Source organism: Octopus bimaculoides, chromosome 1 (assembly GCF_001194135.2).
Source record: "Octopus bimaculoides isolate UCB-OBI-ISO-001 chromosome 1, ASM119413v2, whole genome shotgun sequence".
Lineage (NCBI taxonomy): Eukaryota > Metazoa > Mollusca > Cephalopoda > Octopoda > Octopodidae > Octopus > Octopus bimaculoides.
Genome location: NC_068981.1, coordinates 158,603,301 through 158,616,160, shown reverse-complemented (window position 1 = coordinate 158,616,160; position 12,860 = coordinate 158,603,301). Strand labels below are relative to the sequence as shown.

General features: G+C 34.0%; 1 protein-coding gene across 1 annotated transcript in view; it reads right to left on the bottom strand.

Annotated features, from left to right (window-relative positions):
• Positions 1-2,071: 2,071 nt before the first annotated feature.
• The window catches only part of LOC106881001 (dynein axonemal heavy chain 3), a 174,058-nt gene continuing 163,269 nt past the window's right edge, over positions 2,072-12,860 (bottom strand). The window contains exons 77-83 of the mRNA XM_052972117.1: positions 11,435-11,533; positions 10,034-10,216; positions 8,446-8,538; positions 7,519-7,692; positions 5,931-6,041; positions 4,764-4,824; positions 2,072-2,836 (exon numbers count right to left, since the gene is read on the bottom strand). Coding sequence (XP_052828077.1) covers positions 2,691-2,836; positions 4,764-4,824; positions 5,931-6,041; positions 7,519-7,692; positions 8,446-8,538; positions 10,034-10,216; positions 11,435-11,533 — 867 coding nt within the window. The 3' untranslated portion in view covers positions 2,072-2,690. The remainder of the gene's footprint in view (positions 2,837-4,763; positions 4,825-5,930; positions 6,042-7,518; positions 7,693-8,445; positions 8,539-10,033; positions 10,217-11,434; positions 11,534-12,860) is intronic.

Sequence of the window (12,860 nt, the reverse complement as noted above, 5' to 3'; positions counted from 1 at the left end):
TTATTGTCTTTCATTGAATCTTTACGTTGTGCCCATGTCATGTTTTTGTTTGTCTTTTTCTATGTCCTCCTTTCTATGTTTTTAACTTTGTTATATTTCTTTAAAATTTGATTATAACCCAACTAATAATTGCATTATCTTGATTTGTTGAATGTCCAATGTGATCCTGATAGATGATATTCTAGCGGCCTTGTGAGAGGGGCAAAACCATTTCAGAAGGTATTGTCTGATGCACTGACTTTTTGTTATCCCATACACAAATACTATCTTTTACTTGTTTCTAGCATTGGACTGTGGCCAGGCTGGGGCACTACCTTGAAGGGTTAGGTCAAACAAATCGACCCCAGTATTTATTTTTTTAAGCCTGGTACTTATTCTATCAGTCTCTTGTTGAACTGCTAAGTTACAGAGATGTAAACAAACCAACACTAATTGTCAAACAGTTATAGTGGACAAGCACATACACATATATACACAATGGGTTTCTTTCACATTCGTTCAAATCTCTTGAGGCTACAGTAGAAGGCACCTGTCCATGGTGCTACATAGTGGGACTGAAATTGGAACCATGTGGTTGGGAAGTAAACCTATCACAGCCACATTTGCACCTATATATATTATGCTTGTAAAATATATATTATTTATATATATATATATATATATAGTGTGTGTATACACATATGCTTATACACACTGTAGGTGTATAATATCAATCACATTTGGAGAAAATATGGGTTTGTATTCCATGGGCAGCCTTTGACTTTTTTTGCACCCCACTATTTATACTGATTCCAGATTTGCTTCAAGTTCCAATGTTAAAAACTATTTGTTTCATGTCTCTTGAATTTCCTAAATTCCTAAAATGTAAACAACATACAAATCTTGCTGCTAGGAACAAAGCTTCTAAAACAGGAGAAATTTGAATGATTGCTTCCTACAATTGTAGAATGTCCGTCATGTTTACGAAAGATGTGAGTTCATGCCTCAAAGGCAGCCTTCAACTTTTTCCATCCAAGGGTTTTTTAATCCAATATTTATACTTTATATATAGTTTTATCTACTTTGAGTTCTACTGTTAATGGTTTATTTAACATCTTGGAGTTTCTAAATTCTTTTGATGCAAACAATATGAATATTTTATCATTTCTCTTGTGCATATTGATACTAATAACTTAGTGTTAGAAAATATACACATGCTTCAGACTAAAATGTCAGTTGAGTACAGAGCAGTAGGAAGAAATTAGATAAATGACAAGGGAATAAAAAAAAATTGTCATGAACTTCATTAGCTTATTACTGTTTCTGCTTTAAGATGTAATACACTCATAATTAAGTGCTTGTGTATCACCCTATTGTTTCACCTGAGCTTTAAAAATGAAGTGCACATATATTTTGTATCAATGTAAACTAAGCTTGTGGCAACTATTGCAAAAATTTTGTCATCTCCAGCTTTCTCTTACCTCTCTTGGTTACTTTTATATGGCCAAGGTTAATCATATAAATACAATGGATAAAGTCTCTATGAATGTTTTATGAAATATATTTCTAGTGGAAATGTGTGATTTTAAATGTATTACCAATACTAAATATGAATACCAGAGAAATGAGAGGTATGGTTGTTGATACCATTTAACTTTATTAGCTCTAATTGACTAGATCTATGTTCTAAGACATTCCAATTGTGACCATCCAAACTTTTTTTTAGTCCTATTGACAAATGTGTACTTTTGAAGACGAGCAGAATGAAAAATCTGTTACTTGAAAAACAGATTAGGGTTAGTGACAGGAAGGGCATTTGGTCATAAAGCAATATCTCAATAAGTATCCATGCAACCCATGTTAGCATAAAAAAACTGGGGTAATAGAATGAAAAAAATGAAGTAATGTGTGTTTTAAAGAATGTTTGGCTCTTTTTTCTAGCAGATAGGGCATCTATGTAAAAGCTTCCTCAATAAAGACAGATGATGTATGTGAAGTGGAATTTGAATCCCAGATCATAATACAGCTAGTCTGATCCATTACTTTTTGGGAAAATTTCTATAACTATTGATAAAAGAATCTCGATAAAGGATTAAACAAATCAAATATGGTTTTTATTGTGAATTAATATCTGTAAGTAGATGACAATATACATTGGATGAAAATAGCAATGAAATTTTATTTATAAGTTATTATTATTATAAGTTTGATATCTCAAATTTGTAGCTGAGAATTAATAGGAAATTTTGTTATTTATACTTTCCCTATGCACAATTATGATGGTGAAGCAATTCCATGCAGGAATTGAAATTGGATTTCTGTTTTGTGGCATTCACCACTTCAACAAAGGTATATGCTTAGGGAGTTAGCGTTTAATTTTCATGTGTTTGTTCAGTTTACTCTTGCATAAGTTGCACTATTTTATACTTGATTTCAAATGGCAAATTTGGGTGTGACTTATACATGGGGAAAAGCTACAACTATGAAGGGGAAACCTTTAGCATGAAGATTTAATATTAATTAGGGCTGCAATTTATACATGAGTAAATATGGTAATTCTCCTTTCGGACCTTTCATGCTGTAATTCTAGGAAGGATTATCTTGGTCATTTGTTACCTTTCTGTGAGTTTTTCTTGCTCAGTTGGTGTAGATATGAGCTGAAAGTGGTGTTTATGCTGTTACTGTTTCATCAATCCATTATATCTGACGAGTTAATTATCAAGTTGACAAAGCAAAGCGACCCCTTGGTTTATCCAGTAATCCTCATCTCTGTTGCTTGGCAGTTGTATGGTCAGCACATAATTGGTAGAATGTCCAGTTGTAGATAAATTACCTCGTCTTGCACTTGTCTTATAAACTGCAACAAAACATTATTTACATTATTTACAATTGACAGATATTTGTCCTCATCTTGTTTGTTGTTAACACAACGTTTCAGGTGTCTTGGAGAAATTTCGAACCTGGGTTCTCATTCCTAAGGTATTTTTCGATGTTATTATTATCCAGGCCACTGACTGGAATCAAACTTGGAATCTTGGGGTTAGTAGCTCGTGCTCTTAACCACTATGCCATATGCCTGGGCATATAGCATAGTGGTTAAGAGTGCGGGCTACTAACCCCAAGATTCTGAGTTCGATTCCAGGCAGTGACCTTAATAATGATAATAACAACATCGAAAATACTTAAGGAATGAAAACTCAGGTTCAAACTTTCCCTAAGACACCTGATGAAGGCTGGAGGGTATATCAGCCGAAACGTTGTGTTAACAACAAACAAGATGAGAACAAATATCCATCAATTGTAAATAATGTACATAATTCCTCATCTCTTAAATATAGAACTGTATTATGCAACAAAACAGTGTTACAGGAAAATAGTTCCAATTTAAAATAGGTAAAGCTGTTAATAAGAGATTGATCCCTTATCCTCAGTGAAGAGATCTGAACACTTATTTATTTACATTACATTAGATCATTATTAAAATATAATAATATTTATGTTACCAAGAATGGAAGCTCTTATTATTCCTGAGAAGAATTTCCCTTGATGTTTAACTTTCCCTGAATTTTTACTGAAAAAGATTGCTGTTTTTCACAGAGTTTTTGCTATCCAGTCAGTCGAGTAACTGATGACAAAAAGGTCTTACTTTCATTTTTTTATAACATTGTTTAATTTCACTAACAGTCACAAAACTTTGTTTTACTTATATTAATAGGTATGACTGTAGTTAAGCTTGCTACACAACCATATGGTTCAGTGTTCAGTTCCACTGCTTGGCACCTTGAATGTCAAGCAGCCCCAGGCTGACAAAAGCCTTGTGAGTGGATTTGGTAGATGGAAACTGAAATAAGCCTGTTGTATATTTGTATTTTTGTGTGTGAGTTGGTCTTATCTTGTCTTGACATTGCATGATAGTTGTAAACAAGTGTCATTGTTGTACATCAGCATCGTATGTTTCTGGTCTTTTGTGAAACATGTTTTGTAATGGGAAAATAATTACCTTACTTGGAAACAGGTGAGGGTTGGACAGGAAGGGTATCTGGCTGTAGAAAATTTGTCACAACAAATTCCATCTGATCCATGCAAGCATGGAGAAGTGGACATTAAACTAATGATAATGATTTAACAGTAACAGTCAATTGGTATTTTAAAATTCAACATTCAAAGGGTATGCAGATCATTTATGAAAGTCCTTGTTATAATTCATTATGATAGCGAAAGAATGTAAGGGATGTTGGAATGTGTGCATGAGAGAAACAAGGTTGACTTGAGCCATACTTACTGACCAGATCAACTCTAAATGTGAGAGCCTCAACCTACAGTTTTTTATAGGTTCACTGGGCTCCAGTAAGCTATTTTAAAAAGAACATATGATTGGTTAATTTAAGATATCCTTTTCAACCAATCGTACCTCATACTCATCAATTCCTGTTTGACTGTGTTGGTACTCTCACTGTAGTCATTCAGTCTGTTTCAAAGTTTAAAATTCTGTGTATTTCTTTTGCGAGGCAATGATTTGCTCATTAACAAAAGTATGATTTGCCCACAACAAATAAAAACAATTCCCAATGTCTGAACTATAGTTAATTTTGAAAGCCAGCTATCATATTTTAATTCGAATTTATGTAAACGATGTTTTGTTATATATATGTGTGTGTGTTGTAGTGGTAGCATGATCAGACTACAAGATGAAAAAGCAATAATTTTTGTTTAATTTTATATGCGAATGATTTAGTTTATATCACCTTATCTCTTAGTAAAAAAAAAAAAAAAAAAATGTTTACCTGGACATTGATAATTTTCTTCTGCTTGAAATTCTTCCTTCTTTACTGGTTTTATCCATATCTAACTGTGAATTAAGGGTATAATCTTACTGAGTCAAAGTATCACCCACATTTGATGTCATATAGATCAATGATTATGAATATAATTTTGCTTAACCAAAGAGGCAAAAGAGATTCTATAAAAAAAGTCCTTAAATGACTTACTGGACCTGTTTTATGGAGTAATGTCTAGCATCTATTTGAGCTATTGTTAAAGCTAAACAGTAATTGTATTGACTTCTTCAAACTAAAAATACCCACAAAGGTTGAACATGGTTCTTACAACTTGCAGTGACATGTAACATGGTGTTGGTCATCAAATCTTCCTGGGGAAAATACAAAAGCGCTCCACCCATTGCCTTTCTTTGGATGTCTTTTACAACACACCATCGTGTTCGGTACTGCCAATTTTGAGAGAAAGAAAAATCAACTCCAGTACCTGACTGACTCTTAATCAACTTTGAAAGTATGAAAGGCAAAGTTAACTGCAGGAGAATTTGAATTCAGAGCACAGAAAATTTAAAATTATTTCAATATTTCAATACTGTAACAACAATATTCAATGCTGTCGTTCTGAGTTCAAATTCCACTGAGGTTGACTTTGCCTTTCATCCTTTCAGAGTCAATAAATTAAGTACCAGTTGCATACTGGGTCGATCTAATCAACTGGCCCCCTCCCCCCAAATTTCAGGCCTTGTGCCTAGAGTAGAAAAGAATATTCAATGCTGTAATAACTGCTTAAAATGTAGAATAGATGATATTGATGCAATTAATAGTAATCTATTTTGTCTCGCCTTAAGTTTCAGTGGTCAAAATCTTGTCTTGGTTGATCTTTTTGTTTTACATCCTTCTGTGAGTTTGATATATTCTATCAATGTGGTGGGAACCTTTTATAGTGTTTCTTAAAACCAAGCACATGATTCCACTTCCCTCAGTCAGTTTGCTGATAATAGGTTTGACTTCTATTTTTTTGATTGCATAATGGTAGCAATGACATCACTTGCTCATCAATATCCAAATGTTTAAATTTGAAAGCTTACTCATACCACAGTTAAAATGTATATATAAAACCATGCAAAAAAAAAAAAGTTCTATGGTCCTAAACTCTTATTAAAATTTGAAGGATACAATTGGCATCAAATCATAAAGAACTTTTGGTAGTGCTTCTGAAAGGATTCCAGCCTGTCGACACCAACATGCTCCTTCTAAGAACAAACCATTGATGTAAGCCCCTGTTATCTGAAATTAAGTATGAGGACAGTATTTTTTAAAGGAAAATGGTGCTTAGTGCAGTGCATTGTAAAACATAACATCAATATTTAAGATGGTATTTGAATTAAATTAAATAGGAGATGTACAAGTTCTCAGTGGTTAGCATGTCAGACTCACAATCATGGGTTAGTGAGTTTGATTTATGGACTGGGCTATGTGTTGTGTTCTTGAGCAAGACACTTTATTTTTACATTGCTTCAGTATACTCAGTTGTAAAAATGAGTTGCGATGTCACTGGTGCCAAGTTGTATAGGCCTTTGCTTTTTTTCCTTGGGTAACATCAGTGGCATGGAGAGGGGAGAGAAGCTGGTATGCACAGGCAACTACTGGTCTTCCATAACCAATTGTGCCTGGACTTGTGCCTCTGAGGGGAACTTCCTAGATGCAATTCCATGGTCATTCATGACTGAAAGGGGTCTTTAACCTTATATATATATATAAATTAGAAGAATCTTTGGATGAGACTACGCTCATACTCAAGTCAGCTAAACAAGACATTTGATTGGTTATTTATCTGAAACAATGTTCAGTTGGAACTTATTGAGGTTACTAAACAAATATCCAGTAACAAGGGCAAAGAAGAAACCATTACACATTGACCCATTTGAAATAGCAGCCAAATTTCTTGTGATTACAAAGCAGGGAGAGTTCCTTGCTAGAGAAAAAGATGGGATGGTTAAGGTTGGAACAACTTTGATTATTTAATTCAGTCTACTGAACCTGGAGATAAACTTCATCAACAGAAATAACTAGAATTTAACAATATCAGTAATAACTAGAATTTGAAAGTGATTGTATGCAGTTATTTGAATTACTAGAAATTGCAGTTAATTTTTCTTTAAAAAAAAAGACTTTAGAGAATGTAGTCCTAGCTAAACAAAAGGATGGGATGTCATGGGTGAAGTGCATTTGACCATATATCTGCTTCACCAGGGCTAATTTGGGGCTAATAAAGAACAACAACTAGAACATTAACAACAGTCTCCTAATCAAACACTAAAACGCAATATAGAAACAAAACAACTTGATTAATGATTTTAAATATAGCTGATTATCAGAAATATAAAAATGTGAGCATGCTACATAAAAAGCACCCAGTCCACTTTCTGAAGTGGCTGACATTAGGAATGGCATCCAGCTGTAAAAACCATGCCAAAACAGACAGTGGAGCTTGGTGCAGTCCTCTGGCTTGCCAGCTCCTGAAACTGTCTGCCCCATGCCAGCATGGAAGATGTACATTAAATGATGATGGAAATGATGATATATATGTTCCTCTAATATACCCTGCTCATGTAAATAACACCCAGTACACACTGTTAAATGGTTGGCATTAGGAAAAGCATCCCAGTGTAGAGGTTATGCACATATGAGATTGGTTTTTATAGATCTGAATGTTAACTCTTGTCACAGTAACTCATCTCAGAAATTAAAATTTGTAACTTACTGGTTTACTGGGCATTTCATGTTCTTGTTTCATGATCCTGAAGCTGAGTGTCAGGTGATCAATGGGGATTTTATGAGACCGAGCATAGTTTTGCATGACTCCCATCAGGAAAGACTGAGTGAAATAAAAACCAGATATCCAGAAGACTGTTGGTTGACCTTCAGATATCCAATGCTTAAAGAGTGAAACATTGCAAAAATAAATTCATTAGAAAAGACACCAGCCAAACAGTAGAAAATAGTTAGGATATTTAATTTAACTGTTTATAAGTTGCTACAAACAATATACATATACAGTTATTCATTCATGCAGCTTTACATCTGTTTTGGGTTAGATAAATATGTTATTAAAGCTTTGTTTTACTGCTGGATGCCTTCCTCTTACTAACCCTCACTTGTTTTTCAAATGAAGGATCTGTTATTCTATACATCTTTGAAGGAGTGAAGTGAGAAAATAATTTGTTGATAAGAGAAGTGACATCAGCATTTGTAGATCCAACTTTCATAGAAGCCAATGCAAAAGCAAACAAACACAGAGATACATAAGCATATGTTTGCACATATATACAAACACACACACAGAACTAGTTTGATGTGAGTATGCAGTAAGTTTAGAATAATTAGTACTCCAGAAGTTAATTCACTGTCCTATCACCTATCTCCTGTAACTGTGGCTATCTCTTCTGTTTCTCAGTCTATAATATTTTTTTCTCTCTACCTCAACATTTCTCTCATTTTTGTTCTTTTTTCTGCCTTGCTCCTCCACTCTTATACTCTAATTTTTTCACTTTCCATTCCAAAATATTCCCACATACTTTCACAGCTTATCTACATGTCTCTCGATCTCTCTTGTGTATTTTATTCTTTCCTCTCCTTCTTTCTATCTATCTCATACAGAACTAAATACAAAAAAATTCCAAACACATACATTGAAGAATTGTATTCGTGCAAGAAGGTCTGAAACATAACTCCCCAGAGGCTTCAAAGAAGGGTAAGATTTTTCTGCCCACACTGCTGGAACCTAAACATTGTAGGAAAATGAATAAAAGAACATTAATATATAAAATATCGTTTAGTATTAGATAAGTAATACATACGTTTACTATTTAATATAAAGTATTAACACATCATACATTTAATATCAGTTAACAATTAAATATACCATTAAACAATTAATACACCATTTATTCATATTTAGTTCTGGCTAAATAAAATTGAAGCTTCTTTTGAATTTTGATTGAAGAGATGGGGCCTCGAAACAAAAAGTTGCAGGGGGCCTCTAAAAGTCATGCAACAACCCTGGGAAGTACCATTTTAGCACTCAAAAACTGCTAGATTAATTTTCCTGTTATTTCTTGAAGGATTAAAAGTTTTGCTGTTCTATTGTTACTGACACAGTTCCACAATGGAATTGTGTCAGTTAACACCTTAAGAAATAATTTAACAGGTTTTGTGTATTTTTAGTTAGGTAAAATGTTTTTCCCATGATGTAATTGCTGAATTAATGTAATATTCTTAATATTAGATTAAAGATTATTATATCATTTATTTGACATTTGATAGTGCTTGTGCCATGTAAAAAACATTCATGCCAGTGCCATATGAATAACACCTGTGCTAATGTTGCATTAACAATACCTATGTCAGTGCTACATTAACAGCACTCATGATGATGCTGTATGAAAAGCATCCATGTCACTACCATGTAGAAAGCACCAGTGCCAGTGTCACATATAAAGTACCCATGCAGGTACTACATGTAAAACACCCATGCCAATGCCACATTAAAAGTACCTAGTGGTTGGTATTAGGAATGGCAACTAGCTGTAGAAAGCAAGCCAAAATAGACAGCTGCAGCCTGGGCAACTCTCTGATGTCGTTTGTGAAGCTATCAAACCATCCGACCCATGCCCTCATGGAAAACAAATGTTAAATGATGATGATGACTGTTATTTAATTTTGACATGTCATACAACATTTATATGGCTTACATTTGATATTGTATATCAATATTTTGTCAGAGAGAAAGACAGAAAGTTGACAGAATCATTAGCATGCTGGACAAAATGCTTAGCAGCATTTCACCTGTCTCTGTTCTGAGGTCACCTTTATCTTTCATCCTTTTGGGGGTCAATGAAATAAGTATCAGTTAAGTATTGGGGTTGATGTAACTGACTTCCTCACTCTTAAAAATTGCTGGTGTTGTGCCAAAATAAGAAAAGAATATTTTGTCAGAGAGGTGGAATGTAAAATACACCATTTTGAGCGTGGCCGTTGCCAGTACCTCCTGACTGACCTTCGTGCCAGTGGCACGTAAAAGCACCCACTACACTCTCGGAGTGGTTGGCATTAGGAAGGGCATCCAGCTGTAGAAACTCTGCCAAATCAGATTGGAGCCTGGTGTAGCCATCTAGTTCACCAGTTCTCAGTCAAATCGTCCAACCCATGCTAGCATGGAAAGCGGACGTTAAACGATGATGATGATGAAGGTGAGAGAAATTAAAGAAAATGCCTACCTTGCCGACAATCATACTGTTAACAATCCTCTCCAATTTGGCTGACATCACTACTAAGCCATAGATAGCTTTCTGAATCTCCTCCAGACTCCATATGATCACTTTTAGTAATCTGTTAAAGCGTAACAACTCTTGTACCAGTACTGTATTCATTGATTCATGATAACTGACTGCATATTTCTTCTGAAGAGATAAACAGAGGACAGTTGTTTTTATGGTTGTGTATTGAATATATTTGATTGGAATAAATAAATTGTAGTGATAATTATTATCATTATCATCATTATTATTATCATTGATTGGCAATCTTCATATCTTACTCAATATGAATGTATTATTAGAATGCTGAATACTGCAGTATTCACCTTAAGAGATTCTCTCATATAGATGCATAGTGCAAAGATTACACACAGCAGGCAAGAACCGTCTGGCACGGGTACCAAAACTGCCAGATCACATGATGGAGGAAGTTAAAAGAATGTTAATAGAAGCAACAAGTAAAATGAATTATATATAAATCTTCCTTTTATTTCCTAAATATCAACAACTGATTTTCATGGTCAAATAATGCAATAAAGATTAAACTGCACATGTTTTGTGAATACAGCTTAAAATATGAGAAGATTCATACATAGGGTATATTACTGAAAATATTACATTGGAAAATAAATACTTTGCACAACAAAATTTATAAACATGCATTTGTGAGAATGTACATTGATAAGTCCATTAGATAATTTATGTTGTAGAAATGTTATTTAGAAAAATGAACATAGATACTTTCATCTTTTTATTTCAGTGGAATAATTTGTGCTACAGTGTTAAACATGTGCCAGCAAATAAATGGCTTGTGATAAAAAGGAAAGTCAGATAAGTGTATATGTATTTAAACTGGTAGAAATTATTCTGTTAAGGTTAGACCAAAGCTAATGTCTAGCCAGGAAAGAGAGAATGGAATGAGATTATAAAGTAACAGCTTATGCATGGTTGTTATCAGAATGAAAATCATTAGAAGAGAGAGACAGGCTTGTTTGGTGTTGAGCAAATGTGACAAGTGAGGACCTTTAGTCCAAATTTTTGCTTACTCAAAACAGTTAAAACTAAGCTTCACAAACGACAGTTTCTCATTGGTTAAAATTTCTGATTTAATAAAATGTTTAATTGGTTAAAATGACATGTGATGACAATGAATCTAAAATAAAATAATCACATGCTTTTATTCTAAACTAGCCCTGCCACCCAATGACTTCCAAACTGTTATCAGTTTTCAAAGTTAAAATTTCTGGTTGGCTAAAATAACAGGGGAAACTAAAATCCCATCTGCATGAAAGCACTTCATATATTTGTTGTAACAAATATATTGTACTAGTTTCACATTTTTTGGAAAGAAATGTACCATACCTGAATTTCTTCAACTTCAAATGCAGCTGGCATTTTGGAGAGGATATCACTGGCCAAGTCTTCGATGATATCTTGAGATGACTTCCCAGCACCCAATGTCTGTTGCAAAGAGAGACTGAAAATTAGAAACCACATATACAAAACAAGGTTACTATATAACTCAATGATTATTATTGTTACCAATGAAGTTTACAAGGATTGATCAATTTTTGTGAGTCTTGAAGCTTTATATTCACTAAGTATTAAAAATATAAGAAACATTCTAGACATTATATCAAGTTTACTTTGCACTGCACTATACTACCACTGTTTTAATGACAAAGGAAAGTATTGATTATCTAAAGCTCTGTAATAATTTTTAAAGCTAAGAATATGAGATATATCCATGCTCAGTATACAGAAAAGTTGTGAGAATTCCTTGTGGTACACCCTGTGTGAACAATGAAGTGTAGTGTTATCACAAGTAGGCTGATCAAGAAAATAGACTTTGTTTGCATCAGAGGCACAGATATAGTTATTATTAAACATTTCAGTGAAATAAATTCATTCAAATGGCAGGAAGACTATCTAGAAATAATTGATAGCTTCTATTACCTAGGCGACCATCTTAGCTATGGAGGTAGTTGACTTGAAAGCATAGCAGACAGAATAAGAGCAGGATAGAAACAGTTCAAGAGCTATAACTTCTGCTGGGTTCCATTTCAGAGTAAAGGGCAGACAATATGATGCCTCTGTGTGAAGCATGGTGCTAAATGGTAAAGAGATATACTGTATTGAATGTGCAAGATTTGTAAATGTAAGAAAAGAAATGAGGTGAACATGTGATGCCAGATGTATAATTTTAGTGGGTTGAATAATGGAGAACAAATGAAGTGAGAGAAAAACTGGGCATAGGTGTACAAGAAGCAGTGTACACGAGAAAAAGGGAGAGAAAGAGGGGAGAGAGAGAGAGCTGGTGTGGATATATAAAGCATATGATGGATGATAATTGATTAAAAGAACAAACAGAATGAATTAGTAGAAAAAGGAGACTAAATAAGACATGGAAAGGTGTGGTGAATGCTGATCTTGAAAGGATGAACTTCATGAAGAAGATGACAATGGGCTGTGACAAGTGGTGAGATGCTGTGGTGGAGAAGATCTGTAGGCATGAAGATAGCTTTAAAGATCTAAATATTAAGGCTCACACATGTGCACACACCTGTAAGCAAACACTCAGAGTTACTTGTCCATGAAACAAATATACGTACTCCTAGACAAAGCATAAACAACACATATGAATACATACTTCCACATATGCACATGAAAAAAAATTATGTACTTGTGCACAAACATATGAATCAGGACAGTCATTCTGAATAAGAATTGACCTTGTTCATCCAACCTGTGCCAGCATGAAAAATAAAAATAATGATGTGCGAAGACC